Source organism: Nymphaea colorata, chromosome 12, assembly GCF_008831285.2.
Source record: "Nymphaea colorata isolate Beijing-Zhang1983 chromosome 12, ASM883128v2, whole genome shotgun sequence".
NCBI classification, from domain to species: domain Eukaryota; kingdom Viridiplantae; phylum Streptophyta; class Magnoliopsida; order Nymphaeales; family Nymphaeaceae; genus Nymphaea; species Nymphaea colorata.
The window spans coordinates 19,493,964-19,510,890 of NC_045149.1; the positions used below are offsets into that span (position 1 = coordinate 19,493,964).

At 41.5% G+C, this 16,927-nt stretch overlaps 2 protein-coding genes across 5 annotated transcripts; both read left to right on the forward strand.

The window, feature by feature from the left end:
- The first annotated feature begins 287 nt into the window (after positions 1-287).
- LOC116266301 (uncharacterized vacuolar membrane protein YML018C) lies at positions 288-5,844 on the forward strand. Of its 4 annotated transcripts, none has more exons than XM_031647458.2 (4): positions 288-457; positions 1,104-1,710; positions 1,820-2,237; positions 5,284-5,844. In XM_031647458.2, the coding sequence occupies exons 2-4, from the start codon at positions 1,162-1,164 to the stop codon at positions 5,562-5,564; spliced, it is 1,248 nt and encodes a 415-aa protein (XP_031503318.1). In that variant the 5' UTR covers positions 288-457; positions 1,104-1,161; the 3' UTR covers positions 5,565-5,844. The 4 variants fall into 4 exon arrangements, with proteins under 4 accessions (XP_031503318.1, XP_031503317.1, XP_031503316.1 ...); XM_031647457.2 differs by lacking the exon at positions 288-457 and adding an exon at positions 496-956 and having other exon boundaries at positions 1,060-1,710; XM_031647455.2 differs by lacking the exon at positions 288-457 and adding an exon at positions 497-956.
- Positions 5,845-8,686: 2,842 nt separating this feature from the next.
- LOC116265302 (glycine-rich cell wall structural protein-like) lies at positions 8,687-11,138 on the forward strand. The gene is made up of 3 exons (XM_050080970.1): positions 8,687-9,415; positions 9,764-9,961; positions 10,052-11,138. Exons 1-3 carry the CDS (start codon positions 9,232-9,234, stop codon positions 10,903-10,905), a joined length of 1,236 nt encoding a protein of 411 aa, XP_049936927.1. The 5' UTR covers positions 8,687-9,231; the 3' UTR covers positions 10,906-11,138.
- Positions 11,139-16,927: the final 5,789 nt, after the last annotated feature.

The following is a 16,927-nucleotide window of genomic DNA, read 5'->3' on the forward strand; positions in this document are numbered from 1 at the left end:
CATAATTAAGAAGGGCCAAAAACTATGGAATCCCAACAATGAAGAGGATCGAGATGAAGACTGCATTTTAATAGAGTTAGAATTTGTTTTCTGTATTACTTATTAAGAGAGAGAGAAACTTATCTAGTAGAAAAAATGAATTGGATATACATCATAACTGTAAGGAGTTAGGGAGGCAACAAAAAGTGAATTGGATATGCATCGTGGGGAGGGAGGGATCACCTCCCAAGCGTATAAATAGCTCAACTGTAATCGGGTTGATCCATTGTATCCGTCGTTTCCTTTTCGCCAGGTCGTCGTTTTCCTTCTTGCTGTTGGCCGTCTCTGTTTCCGTCTCATGCACCATAATTATGGTGCCATCTTTCGTCTCTCGACATTGCAGAAATGGTGCTAGTGTTAGGGCCTTCACCCAGCCTTTCTTGATGGGATGGCTCGTTTAAAGCAGTAAATGTTACCTGTGAGAGCTGCATTCTTCTCACCATTTTCCTGTAATAAATGTGGATTTTTATGCATATTGCGCAAGTTTCAATGTCATTTTAATGAAGCCAAGCAACGTTGTCATCTTTCTAGAGCATGAGGGTCGGGACTACGTCGAGGTTTTGTTCTCACACGAAAGCCCCACTGTGTGGCTTTAACTTACTTGTTGGAAGGTTTCTCGCATAAGATCAAAGGGAACAGTATGTGTTTTTCCTAAAATCGCGAGCAACCTGAGCCGCTGATAAACGACCCATTTGGTCTCCGGTTGAAAACTCGAGCCATTGTCCACATGAAGGATTTACCTTTCTGGTGGTCTACTGGGCGCCGCACCCATCTTCGTTTCCTAGTCTGATCTTTGATGTTCTATCTTCTCTTTATTTGTCTTCCTTTGTCTTCCCGGCATCCTTGTTCCCACCAAATCTCTGCAGACGAGAGAGAGGGAGAGAGACAAAGTTCCTCTCCCGTTCTTGAAATCAGAGGTCTCCAATCTTTTGTTTGATTCAATTAACTTTGTGCTAAAACTGAATCATAGCGTTCTTCCTTTTTTCCTTCTATATTGCGGTTTCGTGTTCTTGATTTCAGGGATTTCGTGAAGTTGGTATCTCACAATCATGAGATTTTTCTAGGTTCCAACCGTATTTCAGGTGGATTCGAGTCAGAAGTCGTCCGGTGTTCGAGGTCGAGATGCTTACCAGGGCTTGGAGATGGGCCCTAGGTCTATTTTTCATCATCCTTGTGGCAACTATTTGGATTGCCGCCAGCTACATCGTTCAATCCGTTGTCGATTCGGGCGTCTCTCCCTTTTTAATCACGTACATCTGCAATTCCCTCTTCATAATCTACATCCCCATCATCGAGATAGGGCGTTACTTGGAGCGCTCAATTGGAAAATCAGGATTTGGACATGGCGATGAGGAAAACCTCCACTCATCAGATTCAAAAGCTTCGGAGAAGACCATTCTATTGGATAAGAATTCTTCAAATTCGGGGGTTCACGATAATTTGGCCAGATTGTCAGAGTCCAGCAGCGAGAAGGAACTGCCGGACGATGCGATCGAGTCGTTGATGGTCAAAGCTGAAGCCCAGGAACTTGACAATGCGATCGAGTTGAAACCACTCGTAAAACCTCGCCTGAATCGCTGCGGGGTGGCAAAGATCAGCCTCTTGATTAGCCCATTTTGGTTTCTGGCTCAGCTGACTTTTAACATCTCTTTGAAGTATACCACCGTCACTGTAAGAAATTGTTTCAATACTTCCTTTCCTATTTCTTGTTGAAATTTTCAAAGTTAACACATATTTGCTCATCATAGTTTGTTAATTTGGCGAAGTTTGTTCTCTGCAGTCGAACACAATCTTGAGCAGCGCTTCTAGTCTTTTTACTTTCTTGGTCGCTTTAGGATTCTTAGGAGAGGTCTTTACATGGGTGAAATTGTTCAGTGTTCTTCTTTGCATGGCTGGGACGGTGATTGTTAGTTTAGGTGATTCAGGCTCAGAGACTAGTGTTGCTACGAACCCGGTCCTTGGTGATCTTCTCGCGCTTTTGTCCTCAGCGTTCTATGCCATTTATATCACCTTGATACGGAAGAAGATCCCGGACGAAGATAAAGGAGAATTTCAGGTCAGCATGGCAGAGTTCCTTGGATATCTTGGGTTCTTCAATCTCTTGATTTTCTTTCCCGTAGCTCTTGTGTTGAATTTCACTGGGTGGGAGCCCTTCCATGATCTCAGCCTGAAGCAGGTCGGCCTCATTGTTGGAAAAGGTCAGTACTTCAACCAAAGGCCGTTCTTAATACGCTAATGTTTTATCTCTCTTTCAGTCATGAAGCATGTGTAGGTGAAATTATGATGTAATATTTTTTTTTTTAATTTTTATAGGTGACTTGTTCTTCCCTTTTCTATATCACTTAAAAATATTGTTGTTTTTGCTCCTTTCCTGTGGCGCTTTAAACAGGATCATTAGGTACTACAGTTATGAACAGCATATGGCTTATTTGAAACTTTCTATCCCAAAAATTTGACAATATCTTTGTTTAAGATGGTTGGAAGCTTCAGCGAATCAGATCCAGTGCATCATTAGACATGTATCAACGAACAATGAAACCATGAAAGATAATCTTTCACATGAAACAAGGCTTGTGTTTTTAAATTCAATATGATGTCTATAGTTATAATGTAATCTTGAGTTTTACTGGACTGATTCTCCTTTAGTTCAATTTTAGCTGTGGTAAATATTAAAGTTAAACAAATGCATATTTTGGTTTACCTACGTGGAGACACACTAAAGGCTATCTGTATACATTGTATTGAAGACTATTTTTTTTTTCAAACTACTTCATGTGGCCATGGCTGACACTCCTATGCAAAGATTTTAGATTACCAGTTCCAACATTTGTGAACCATCACTTTGCATCTTGTTCCCATGTTCGAAGATATCATTCTTAATGATATGACCTCTTCAATATAGAAGTCCTTGTTGCACTTTCTTGTCTTTATGTGCATAGTTAAAAAGATAAATTTGCAGCATCAAGTTGAGCTGTAATTATCAATATTTTTATCAATTTGCTGGCTTCAGTGAAAGATGGACAGCATGTATAAGTGGAGCATCAAAACGTGCTTTAATTGAAAATTTTGCCGAAGATCTAATTCTTTATACATCATTCGATTCTGAAAAATGAAAATCACAGATAACCCAGGCGTCGGTCGTCAAATTGCCCATTTGATTTATGAACCGACAATTTCTCTGGTTATGAACTAGGTGGCCTATGGGTTATTAACCTTGACTTTCCTACCCTTTCCATGCCTTTCAAGAATAATACGTCTCTTTATGTGTGCTTAAGAGTGTGTAAGAGTCGGTCCATGTGCAACGTGTTCATGCTTCATGCCTGTGCATTTTATCTATGAGTTGCTCTTTTGTCTTCTTATCATATTTGAAAGATGATGTCGTGAACAAATAAAGATGCACCAAAAAGAAATAAGAAATTAGCCATTTTAGGAGTTCTGCCTTAAAGTGATGCCTCCGTGGTGAGCTGTGAAGCCTGTGATCAAATTAAATAATACAAAGATTTTGGAGGATTACAGATAACAAAAAGCACCTCATGCTGCATATACCATAAGCCCATTCTCACTGCAAAAGAAGGTTAAAACTTTAGGTGTTTTTGGGTGATTGCAAAACTTCATTTCTGGACTGCAACTTTTGCCCAAATAACATTTGATGTTTGTTAGCTAGCAATACTACCATATTATGCTGTTCCAACCCCATTCTGGACAAAAAACCTTTTTTTTTTTTTTTCAGAAAACAAGGAGAAAGGATTTCTTCAGAAGTCATTCCCGAATAGCAACGACTTGCATGTGTATTACTGAGGAACCAAGTCACACGGGTGCGCCAACTATGGTGGCGCACCCGCACCCGCACCCGCACCCGCATCTGTGCAGGTGCTGCCCGACACGGCGGAAATGAGTTTTGGTCGTTTTGAAAATGTTTTAGCTGAGTTTTCATTGATATACCGATTCAAGGTAACCTTGATAAACAAAGATTAAGAATATTGACAAATAAAATTACTTATATAACAAATAACATATATATATATATATATATATATATATGCTCTTGCCACAACCGTACCCAAATTTTTTTGGAACTTGCCGCATCCCGCACTGGTACCAGCACCCGCACCCATGTGACATAGCTGAGGAACTGAGGAAGTCTCTCCTATCTCCCTCTTTTCGTGGTAAAGCTGATGGTTAGAAAGAAATGTCTGCCATTGCTATGTGAAATTTCTTGTTTTTCTAAAGCTGACAATAGGGTTTTTATTTATGTAGTTTTAGAAATTTAATGGCGCTTTGCAATTCCTTGTATTTTGAGGCCTAAGGGCCTTAGCTCAAAAAACAACAAGCATTCCTCTTTATCGGAAATTTAAGAAGGAAAAAGGAAAGAGAAGAAAAGTTAGTAACCTTGTCATGACATATTTCTCATTGCTATTGTAGCAGACAAATCTTTATATTTGTCTTTGTAGACGTAACAAGTCTTTACAGGCATTGTTGTGAGCCCAAGAAGATCATTTTTTCATTATCCCCTAATGTCGAGGACTTGTTAGTTAACTTCTCTCTATCAGTCGCATGATGGATGACTTCTGTATCATTGGGTATCCGGCCTATATTTCACTTGCCAGTCTTTTTCATTCCTTAAAGATGCATATTCAGGTAACCTTATTATTGGCTTATTTCATATCGCTATTCTAGCAGACAAAACTCTATGTGACCCTATGTAAACCCAGGGAACCTGTGGCCCTGTGTTGTAACCCTCATTTAAGGACTTGCTAATTATTTTCTTTTTTAATACCAGTTTACTCGCATTGATGAATGACTTTTCCTGTATTATTGAGAATGTGATCTATGTTTTACCTGCAATTGTTTCCGTTCCTTAGAAATATTACTGAGGGTGGTTGGTTCTGTGTACACTAGGTTGAAGTGTGTCCATTTATGGGCACTAGCTATGTAGTTACACCATTTTCTGAACCTAAGATTCACCGATTATAGTTCATTGCTTTATGATCTGTTGTTATATAGTATATTATTTTCCTGTTACACAATGATTTTTCTTCTCATCCTTAGTGCATGGTTTTCTGGTACATGTTCCTCTGCATAATTAAAGAAAAGGAGGCGTTTTTTGAGCTCTTTAATCAACCCTTTGGAACTAGTCTTTTGGAATTGAGAATATTAGTTCTTGTTGCTTGCTTCTGGAGACTGCAAAACGATATAATGGATATATAGACGTCTGATGTGCTGCTACCTTGTCATACTGTGCAGGTCTGCTGGATAACGTGCTAAGTGACTATTTATGGGCAAAAGCCGTTCTTTTGACCACTACAACTGTTGCAACTGCTGGCCTCACCATTCAGGTTCCATTAGCAGCAGTAGTAGATTCATTAACAGGAAATGCTCCTCATCTTCTGGATTATATTGGAGGAGGAGCTATCATGTTCGGATTTGTTGGTATCAATCTTCCTTCCAACATTTGTGGCACCTCCACTCCCACAGAACAAGAAAATGCTGAAACTGGTAATGCACAAGGCATCGATGTTAGTTAACAACCTCTGTTGCATAATATATTTTTCACCCATTCTGCATGGTCATATATTTATCATGCATTTATCGCATGTGATCTTTGTTCTTTGATTGCTAGACGGATGCTGTCCATTTAGTGATGGCCAACGAACCCTGATTTTCAGGGCAGGAGTAGGATTCGGAAGTTTTATGTAGCCTTAAATTCTTAATTGTAAAGAATAATTATTTTTCATTGGTCAAGGAAAGATCGAGCAGGGGAATGTATACCAACAGAACGAATATGCAGATCTTACCTTCAGCTTCTTTTCTTCTCGTGAAAGAAATGGGAAACTTTTACTCTATAAATGTGGGTATTTTCTTTTCCAAGTTTTCCTTTCTTTCCATCCGTAGCAGTGCACAGCTGTGGCGGTTCCTCGTCATAAGAACCAACGTAAGGATGTGGGAGATTTCTTTGTTGGCCTATTCAGTGAACTGATCAAGAGTGGGTGGTGGTTGTTACTTCAACTGGGCAGCTGTTGCAATCCTGCAAGCCCTTGATCTCTTCTGGAAAATTCACGAAATCATGTATAATTCGTCATAAAACCATGTAACCGCGTATCTCATCATGCTACGGACATACAATTCTAGTTGTGCCATCATAAATCCTTAAAATTTAAAATTTCGTCAATGGTTCACAAAAAGAAATTGCAAAATTATTTTCGTAGATTTTCTGTTTTTCCCAAAAGAATATGACTATCTGCCGCAAAAACCAAAATGGAAATTTTCAACGAGCTAAGTAAATATGCTTGTACTGCTTGCAAGTTCAAAATGTTTATTTTTCCGTGGCTAACTTATTTTTGGTAATCAAGCATAGGGAAACAAATCGACTAACTCATCTATTCACTACGATGAGATGCTGGTGATTGCGTATCTTCTTGGTGATGTGGATGATCCAAGATTCTCCTGGGAACGCCATTTCCATGTTTAGCGATCCAAATGTTTGCGCAACACCAAATGGCACTCCAAATGCTTCATTAGCTGAACATTCTAATGGTTAATCTCCATTACTGATCACCATACCTCATGAACTTTCCAACTTTTCAGTAACTCATTTGTAATGTTGAAACTAAATTCATATTGGTGAATAATTTATTGAACCAACTTCAAAGAACCCTTTATGAGGAGCAGGATGCGGATGGTCCAGTCTCTCACACACTGCATAAGAGCAGATGGAGGGACGCCGGAGGATTTCAGCCACTCAAGAAAAATTTGTAGAGAGGGCGCAATAAATTACAGGATCTTGCGTGTCCCGAGTCCTCAATAATGTCCTTGGCACGCATAAATAGGAGTTTCGACTTTCTGAACCTATCTGAAGAATGGCAACCAGTGCAGCAGAACAGAATCCGTTGGGTCCATCAGATCTTAAGAATCGATGGTTCAGATGAAGGTGCACTGCGGGCACGGTAAGCGCGTGGCTCATTGCACCACTACCCTTGAATCAGTGCTCACAGTAAATAAAAATGGCCGTCCACTGGCCTTATCTAAGTACAAACTCCTTTTGGTTGCTTTTTTCCTTCGCTGAAAGTTCGGATTTCGGGTTATGGCCTACCCCAGTAATCGAGGATCCAAATTTAAGTTCAGATCCAGTTTTATGGTGAAATTTTCAAATGGTTATTTCTTGTTTTGAAGGTGTAAGTGCTCCCTAGTGCAATCTGGAAAAGAAAAGGATTATCCAAGTACTTTATATCTTTATATTTTGAAAGATTTTCAATGCTTGGTAAGAATTCCCACCTCATACGATGTGCCCGTGGTGGGCTTTGTCAATATCTTATAGTATTGATAATTTGTTTTGTGACACATCAAAGTTGGCATTCAGACATTTCCTTTTTCTACTTTAAATGGCTTTTAATGAATCTAAATGAAACCAATGTTAAAATTTAGTTGGATGGTTATTCATTGTTTTTTACGCTGGAACTTTTTCACTTGTACAAAGTAGAAAAAAAAATTTGTGGAAATGTTTTAAATTTAAAAATTTTTTCTTGATGCCGGGCGGTATTGACTTGTATGGACTCCTTAGCAAGGGCTATTTTGTCATTTTCTTAAAGGCTTTATGGCCTAGGTCTGTTTTCTTGGAATTGGGGCAGAGGTTTTACAAGGAGGAAGTGGGTTGGAGAAGCAAGCATAAACCCTATAGGAAATATTGACGTGAATCAAGAACTAAAACCTAAAATTGCAGTAATATATATATATATATATATATATATATGTATATATATATGTGTATATATAAAGAAATTGGTAGATCTCAAACCACTTGACCAAATTTAAAAAATGATTAGCTTAATCTACGGTTCTCATGGACTTATTTTTGAGATCATTATCTATACAGTTAGATTAAAAAAAAAACACCTTATGATTTAAGCAGTCTGGTTTTTTAGACCTATATTCACTTTTGGATATAGGAATTGGAGAAATCAAATTCAAATATATATATATCGAATATCAAGAAACTAACGACTGAATGAGATTAGGAGAAAGGCTGCCTGAGACGACTGGAAAGAAAAATTCAATAACCCCAAAATACTGCTGTTGCTGGTGCTAGCGTTTTGTCCCGGTGAACGGTAACTTACTTTTTATTCTGTCCTGCAGAAGGGCCTTTGCCTATTGTTAACCATGCAGCTTCTCTTATCCAAGGTGAAGATCTACCCTCATGTATGCTATATCCTCTAATAAATACCACGCCAACTCTTCAATAATGTAAACAGACAATTAAAGGTGTTGCTCGCATTTAAGAATCAAAACCAGCATGGGAATTCGCTGTTGAGCTGGAGTCATGTGCAGAAGCCCAAATATTAGCTTGTTCATCGTGGCATTGTTGGCCAAACTTTGTATCTTAAGACCAATATTAGGTTTAATCACAATATTCCAAACCCAATACTTACAAAAAAAAAAAATTAAGTGCAGAAATCTAATATGAAGAGAGGGGAATTTGGTTCTTGTATTACAGTGTGTGACTTTCTTGGGTTTCTTCCTTATTCTTCCCCCTAGCTAGAGAAAAAGTACCAGTACTGAGAAGGAGTAAAAGCAAGGGAGAATCATTGCGATGCGTTGAAGAGCCATGAATGCAAAGGAAGGGAGAAGAGGGAGGAGTAAATGAGACCACGCTGGCATGCTAGCTCAGACGCTGCTGCTTGGTTACCCACAGCGACGATTACAGATCATTACTCCCGAGGCAGACTTAAAGGAGGAGGATGCAATAGAGAAGCCAAGGAGAAGGATGCAATAAAGAAGCCCAGACTTAAAGGAGGAGGATGCAATAGAGAAGCCTCTCTCTCTCTCTCTCTCTCTATCTAAAGACAACTTTCTGTCTTTCTCTCTCCCTCTCTGCGTCGTCGTCTATTCAAGAGTGGAGAGGAGAGTCCACATAAGGTCAACTGAATTGGATGAAGTTGAGTGACAGTTGAGTCTGCAGCGGGATTTATTGAAACAGTTTAAAGCCGATTCATCAGCGAACGTATATGCATTTATATCGTTTTGGCGGGCTCCCCTTCTTCTCTTGGATGCCCTCCAAAAAGATCTGTCTCAGAGCCTCTATAAAGATGAAGCAGAATTTAAGAGAAATCGTCGAGTTTATTATTTCTCGAAGTGTGGTTCTGGACTGTGAGGCCGGGAGTGAGAGAGCTGCTGATTTTGCTTTTTGCATTTGGGAAAATGAAGAGTGTCGTTTGGTTGACAGTGGCGATGGTGGTGGTGCTGAGTGCTGGGGCTGAGGTTAGTCCGAGTCGGTATGATGAGGATGACAAGCACTTCTGGCATCATGGAGTCTTTGGCCGGCCGTTCAGGAAAAGGTTCGGGGGTGGCTTCGGTGGTGGTTTTGGTGGGGGAGGAGGCTTTGGTGGTGGTGTAGGTGGTGGGTTCGGTGGCGGCATTGGAGGTGGATTTGGTGGTGCCGGTGGATTCGGAGGTGGTGCTGGGGGCGGACTAGGCAGCGGCTTCGGTGGTGGAGGAGGACTTGGGGCAGGTGCAGGAGGTGGGCTTGGAGGTGGAATAAACCATCTTGGTGGGATTGGTGGAGGCGCTGGTGGGGGCTTCGGTGGTGGTGGTGGTCTAGGCGGTGGAATAGGTCATGATGGTGGTCTCGGCGGTGGAATAGGCCATGGTGGCAGTATTGGTGGTGGTGTTGGTGGAGGCTTTGGTGGCGGTGCAGGTGGTGGCATTGGAGCTGGTCTTGGTGGTGGGATAGGCCATGGTGGTGGGCTAGGAGGTGGTGCTGGTGGCGGGATAGGCCATGGTGGTGGTTTAGGAGGTGGTGCTGGTGGCGGGTTAGGAGGCGGTGTTGGTGGCGGGCTAGGAGGTGGTGTTGGTGGTGGCATGGGAGGCGGTGCTGGTGGTGGTCTAGGTGGAGGGCTAGGAGGTGGGGCTGGTGGAGGGTTAGGAGGCGGTGCTGGTGGAGGCTTAGGTGGTGGCATTGGAGGCGGTGCTGGTGGTGGTTTAGGTGGAGGGTTAGGAGGCGGTGCTGGTGGTGGTTTAGGTGGAGGGTTAGGAGGCGGTGCTGGTGGTGGTTTAGGTGGAGGTGTGGGAGGTGGTGCTGGTGGAGGGCTAGGAGGTGGGGCTGGTGGAGGGTTAGGAGGCGGTGTTGGGGGAGGCTTGGGTGGTGGCATAGGAGGTGGGGCTGGTGGAGGGCTAGGAGGCGGGGTCGGAGGTGGTGCTGGTGGCGGGCTCGGGAGTGGTGCTAGTGGTGCGCTAGGAGGCGGTGCCGGTGGAGGCTTAGGGGGCGGTGCTGGTGGTGGTTTAGGTGGAGGGATTGGAGGTGGAGCTGGTGGTGGTGTGGGTGGTGGGCTAGGAGGCCATGCTGGTGGTGGTTTAGGTGGAGGAATGGGGGGTGGCGCTGGCGGTGGTTTAGGTGGCGGTGCTGGCGGTGGTCTTGGTGGTGGCGCCGGTGGAGGGATAGGAGGTGGTGTTGGTGGTGGTATAGGCGGAGGGATAGCTGGAAGTATTAGTGGTAGTATAAGTGGAGGGATAGGAGGCGGTGTAGGTGGAGGGGTAGGAGGAGGCGTTGCTGGTGGTATAGGTGGAGGGATTGGAGGTGGTATTGGCGGAGGTTTAGGTGGCGGTGCTGGTGGTGGTGCAGGCGGAGGGGTAGGAGGTGGTGGTGGCGGTGGGCTAGGTGGCAGTGCTGGCGGAGGGATGGGAGGTGGTGCGGGTGGGGGTGTGGGTAGTGGTTTGGGTGGTGGACTAAAGGGAGGAGCTGGTGGTGGAATAGGAGGAGGTGCAGGTAGTGGTTTAGGTGGCGGACTAGGAGGAGGTGCAGGTGGTGGTGTTGGTGGCGGTCTAGGAGGTGGTGCAGCTGGCGGACTGGGAGGTGGTGCTGGTGGTGGGTTTTGAGCAAGTGGGGGGCTTGGTGTCTTTGGTGGTGGCGGATTTGGAGGAAGCAGCAGCGGGAATGTTGGTGCAGTGCAGGTGGAGGAGGCAGTGTTGGCGCAGGAGGCGGTGGTGGTGGGTCGTTGAGCATGCCGCCAGAAAAACGTGTGATATGATCATCCTCTTAAGTTTGGTATGGAAAGAATGTTCAGTACCATTTTGGAACTTTTGAAAAAATAGTTTCTTTTGTTTATATATATATATATGTCTGCCTCTCATTATGCGGGAGAGATACTGAGTGAGGGACCAGAAGAGAGAACGCTAAAGGCACAAGTATTTAGGATCGTAAGAAAGAATGAAGCAGCCTGTATGTCGTTAAATTTGAGCCCTTACGGTCCAGAAAGAAGCGACAGAAGTGCTTATTACAGATAGAAAAATGGTAGGTATCACTGGTCACAGCAGCAGATGACATCTGGTTCCGCGTGATAGCATTTTCCTCCTGTGTAGCCATGGTTCTTGCAATCCTGGTCGCAGTCGGGAAATTGAGCGCAGAAGCCCAAGCAGTTCCCAGAAGGAACAACTCTCGCTTCTCTTGCTGCATCACTACCTGCACATACAAACCCTCTTAATCTGTTAATTCGATCTTATATATTCATACAGCCAAAACTGTCAATTTAATCTTACATATACATACATATACATATAAACTATTGCTGTACTTACCAAAGATGAAAAATGAAGAGCAGACAAGAACGAGTAGCAGAAAGCTCTTCAGGATCTTAGCAGAATGGAGATTGGAAGCCATTTATCGCCTTGCAGTCACTCTCTTTCTCTGTTTGAAGCTTCAAATCGCTCTGAAGCTTGTGCTTCTATTATGCCTCAATTGGCGGGCGTGGTGATAACGTATTTGAAGGAATTACATGAGAATTCTCACGCCCCAATAAGGTGAAATTAAGACATTTATTTCGCTCTGCTGGAATTATCGAACCTTGTGGAAGTACTCTAAATAAAACTAACAAATTCACACGGGAAGGACTAATAAGGAATACATTGATGTCGAGAAAACCTCTAATGGAAACTACTCTTTACATAGTTTCCCTTTATATTGAACTTTCTTAAAGGAGAATGGGGATGAAATTGATTGCATTCATGGCGGGATCATTGCAACTAATATCCTGTTTCACCAAATCCCATTTGAATCCGACTGACAGTGTAGTTACTGGATCTGATATCTGATCTTGGGAGGGTTCAATCTAAGACCTACTCAGGCCCATGTCCAATTCAAGCAAAGGATCCATCCTCAGTTCCCTTCCCTGAACTGCTTCACCTGAAATAACAGTAACCTATCCTCGAATTCAGTTTGTACCCTGGAACTGGCCTCAACTCTTCTCAGGATGGTCATTATATAGCTGAAACCAATCATCTCTACCTCTTGAAATGCTACAGTCCCTGCCAATTAAGGAATATGTGTCCTAATTACTTGTTGGACTGTACGTTGTTTGTTAAAATTTGGCTCTAAGCCTCTAACTTTAACTGCAGTAGCGCGATCCAGTAGCTAATTTGAGTTCTAGAAGAAGTTAGGACTAAGAACAGCTAGAAGTATCACATATGGTATGTAAAAACCTACAAAATAGGAACTTCTACAGCAACCGAACCAGAGAAATAGCGTTAGTTATTTCTCTGTGTGATGTACTCTAACAGGCCATATAGTCGGCTTTGGTTGTAACTTATAAAGGTCTGAGGATATACAATTAATGATTAATGCAATGGAATTTAGAAGTCAATGACCAAATTCTATTAAGATGATCGTTATAGAGTCAAATCAGTGCTCGGGTACACCAACTGTGGGCATAGACTTATATTCAATGTCTATAATATTATTTGGTTTCAGTTTAAAAACCAGATTTGGGTTTGGATGTTAATTTTTGGGTCGGATTTGGATTGTGAATTCAGATTTTGGATCCACATATGGTGTGGATCTTTTTATTTGGATTTGAATTCGAAACTAATATACAGATATCCTAGAAAATATGAATTTGGTAAAGTATATTTCTGATTCGTCCGTTGGCATCCCCATTTAGCAAGGGATTTCTCCGAATCAAAATGGGATGTTAATTTGTGAATAAATTAAATGTCAGAAATGACGACGACCATTTCCTTCCAACCAAAATGACAAACATAAGATTTCTTCAAAAGCTGCGTAGCCACAATCTTTTTCTTCCACAAGAAACAGGATGCCTCCTCTATTTAGCGGTCATATTACGGAAGCCTAGAGCTAAAGACAGAAGGAGAGAGACAGATGGCAATTCCAACGATGCAGACGGCATTGCTGGTGCTCATGGTGGTAGGACTCATCTTCTGTCCAGGTGGGGAGTGACTGCATTCCACTCTTCTTGACTGAATTCGTCTGCGTTGTCTTGAACTTTTTCATGTTCATGGAATTCACGCATCGACTCTTTTCCCTTCTCATCATTTTTATACTGACTTCAGCTGAAGGTACTCCTCTGAATCCAGAGAAATGGCTGTACTGTGTCAGGCCATGCAGCAGCATTCCTGACTGCAACTCTTACTGCAAGTCTCAAGGTTTTGCACAAGGAGGCGGCTCGTGTGTGCCACCCGGCAAAGCAGCAGCGCCTGAGTGCTGCTGCCACAACTAATCAATCAGAAAGCAAGCTTACGATCACATGGAATTGCCAGTCTGACCAAGCGACTGCCAATCGTGGAAGTAGAATTCTGTAAAATTCATGTTCCTCATAAACAATCCGCTCAAGAAAGTTTAGGCTTCTCATGTATTCTTCGGGAACAAATGGTCTGTTCAGACAATTTTGAAAATGAAATGGGAGGTTTCTTTTAGTATAGTTGCAGTATCTTAATCATCCAAATGGTGGGGAGGTCGTTGTCAGTAAACTTACATCTTTAAGGACATTTTACATCGTGGCCTCATTCTGCCATCCTCAATGCAATAAATTACAGTTTGCTCATAATGAGGAGTACCCATTGTCAAAACGGTCTCTGCAGATTAAAGATTTTTCCTTTTTTCTGAACATAATGAAGCAGCTTATATAGTCTGAAAATGAAATTCATAATAAAATTCAGAAAACAAGGATCATATTCCCTCATAAAGCAGATAATTGAAGAATCGTGAATGGAATTCGACTTCAAGATGATGATGACAGATATCTTAGTTCATTCGTCTATCCTACTTGGCTTGAAATGAAATTCATTGTACAAAAGTTGAACAAACATTAAACTGCCAAATAATGTCGCTAGTCTTTTCTTCTTATGCAAACAGAGATGCACATTTTGACCTTCTTCAACTTCACATCTTTTGAATCCAACATATAGGGCCAGCAGGTGGTTGATGTTCCTGAAACTGGAACAACTGCTTGAGGAAAGCGTTATTCCTCATCCCGTTAGTTGCGTGATTGGTTTATTGGACAAGTTAATACGTTGATACCATTAACTTGTTTCGCTTTGCTTCCAATGGAATGTCAACGGTCAGCAAGATCTAAAACCAAATCCATTGATTCAATGAGCAGAATCCCGATCAAGCTCATTCAAAATATACCGTCTAGGTGACTCAATTCATGGATTCAGTTCCAAAACTTCAAATCCGAACTGAGACTAAGGTTCAATCTCAAACGTGACTATGCTTGAAGTATGTTCTTGTCAAATATTCCTCTTACCCGTCCAAAGTACGGAGCAGGTTACCATTAATACCATTCGGTTGCAGTCTGCTTAACTTTTGCAGCAGTTTCTATCTTGTGTTTTTCGTTTTTCTTCCTCTTTCTCATTTGATGCTGATCTTGCTGGGGAGACTATATTTGTCTTTGCACGAAGCATGAAGACATCAAAAATTAAAACGTCTTTTCGTTTTCTTTCTAAATTTAGCTAATGTAAGTATGATCTTTGCATTTGATTTGAAGACGGTCCGATGGTATGGAATCTACCATGTAAACGGCGTATTAGCAGTTAACATACAATTGAAATGTTGAAATGCAGTTCGAGCAGATCGAATCTTGGTTTCTTCTCTTTTTTCTTTATTCTTTTACATAGAAGGCAAAATAAAAGATCCGATTCGTATTTTCAAGTATTGATAGAATTCTAATTCGCCTCTGCATGATATCTACTGGTCTGACAACAAAATTGAACTGTAATAATTGAGAGAGTTACATTGTAAATTTTGACAGACGGAACACTGATAGATATTTCTATGGATTGTTATGTGTGCCTAATCCGTGTGCGACTCTCGAGTGGGCTCGTAGTTTTTGCTCACAATCTAAGGTTGCTGTTCTTTCTGGATCATTTGATCCACCCTCTAGACAACAGTGATCTGCAGAGGCAGGTGCCTTCTTGTGCAGGTGAACACAAGTCTATGGCCCGACTGGAGTTAGACTTGAGTTATCGTCTGCGGCCACACCAGTTCTGTGAAAATAAGAGGTCCCCTGACCCCTCAAGCTAATAACTTGGGAAACTAACTTGTTTACAGATTATGTTGATTACTGGGAAATATTATCGTCTATAAGGAACTGAGATATTGCTTTGGTTAGATTAGACTTCAATTTTGCCCATATTTCTGGTTCTAGGATTGACCCTCCTAGTTCATTGCAAATGAGCAGATCCAAGTTATTTGGACTTTCACCGGACCTCATAATTGGCAAACTTTCCAAGTTGGCTTGGGAATCGCCCGTGAAACACTCCAAAAATTTAATCTCGCATTGAACATTACAAGGGATTTTTAATGGCTCCTAAATGAGGTTGTTCAATAGTTAGTTGTTCTGGCTTATAGTCTTTTTCATGTTAGAACTGAAATTGTTAGGGGTGGGTTGTGATCTGTCAAACTAGAGTCTTGATCCTGAGAGTAGGTGAGGTCATTATAGTGGTATCAAAGCACGGCTCAACATTTAGACCACGTGTGTGTGTTAAGGGAGTGGGTTGTAACACGCAAAAAAAAAAGTCTTAAAGATTGTGAGGGATCTTCAAGAGCTTATAAAAAGGATTGTTAAATAATTGGTTGTCATAGTTTTTATCCTTTTTCGGGCTGAAACCGAAATTGGAGCCCAAGTTCGAATCAGCATTGTTGATTTACATTATGATTATTTTAAAACTCAATCGAGTAATCTATTGGCACCAGATAGACCATTAACTACTTTTGATCGACATTTCCATTGGTTTCTATCTTTTTTTTTGGTTAAAACTGAAACTTCTATGGAACGGGTTGGGGTCGGCTAGACTTGGGCCTAAGTTCGATTCAGCTGTAGTGATTATTTTTAAAACTCAACCAAGTAGACAAGTCAACTCACTAAGTTGATCTACCTATGTAAGTTCCATTCATGGGTTTACCAACTATGCTTTAAGCCTTTAACTTGATCCCTAAATCTACTGGTACCAGATAGACCATTAACAACTTTTGATCGACATTCCCATCTCAATTTGAATATTAGATTTTGAGATAAAAATTCTTCTCCCATACCCATGGGTGCTCGTTTATCTCCTGAACAATGACCAGATATCACCAAGTTGTGACAAAATTAGAAACTCCTTTTGCTTCTTCTCGAACCAGTTTCCACTCTCCCGCTGGTTTCATTAATGTAAGAATTGTTTGCAGCAAAAAGAAAAAAACTAATTTTCACCTTAAATCTTCACAGCCGACTCCCTCACACCCCACAACACAACCTATGCAAAAATATAAAAGTTTGCAGCCCTAGACAACCAAATGGAATATTCATGCATACAGGTGACATTATTTTGATATTCTATTTGTTTTGGTCATAATATTTTCTGTTTCCCACATTAGATTAATTTGGAGCTTGTTTGATTCACTCTATTAGAGCGGTCACAGAAATAATCCATTTTCATAATGGGAAAGAGACCCAAAGGTTAGAAGTTCAGTTCTAGTTTCAACTGCCGTTCTTAAGAGAAAAGATCAAGAGATAGGCGGTGAACAAATCTTCTAATTATTTTATACTTCAGAGGTTTAAGAGATGATTTAGTGGTAGAACAGACAATCGGCCGTACAAAATTTGAACTGAGAAAATTGATAGGG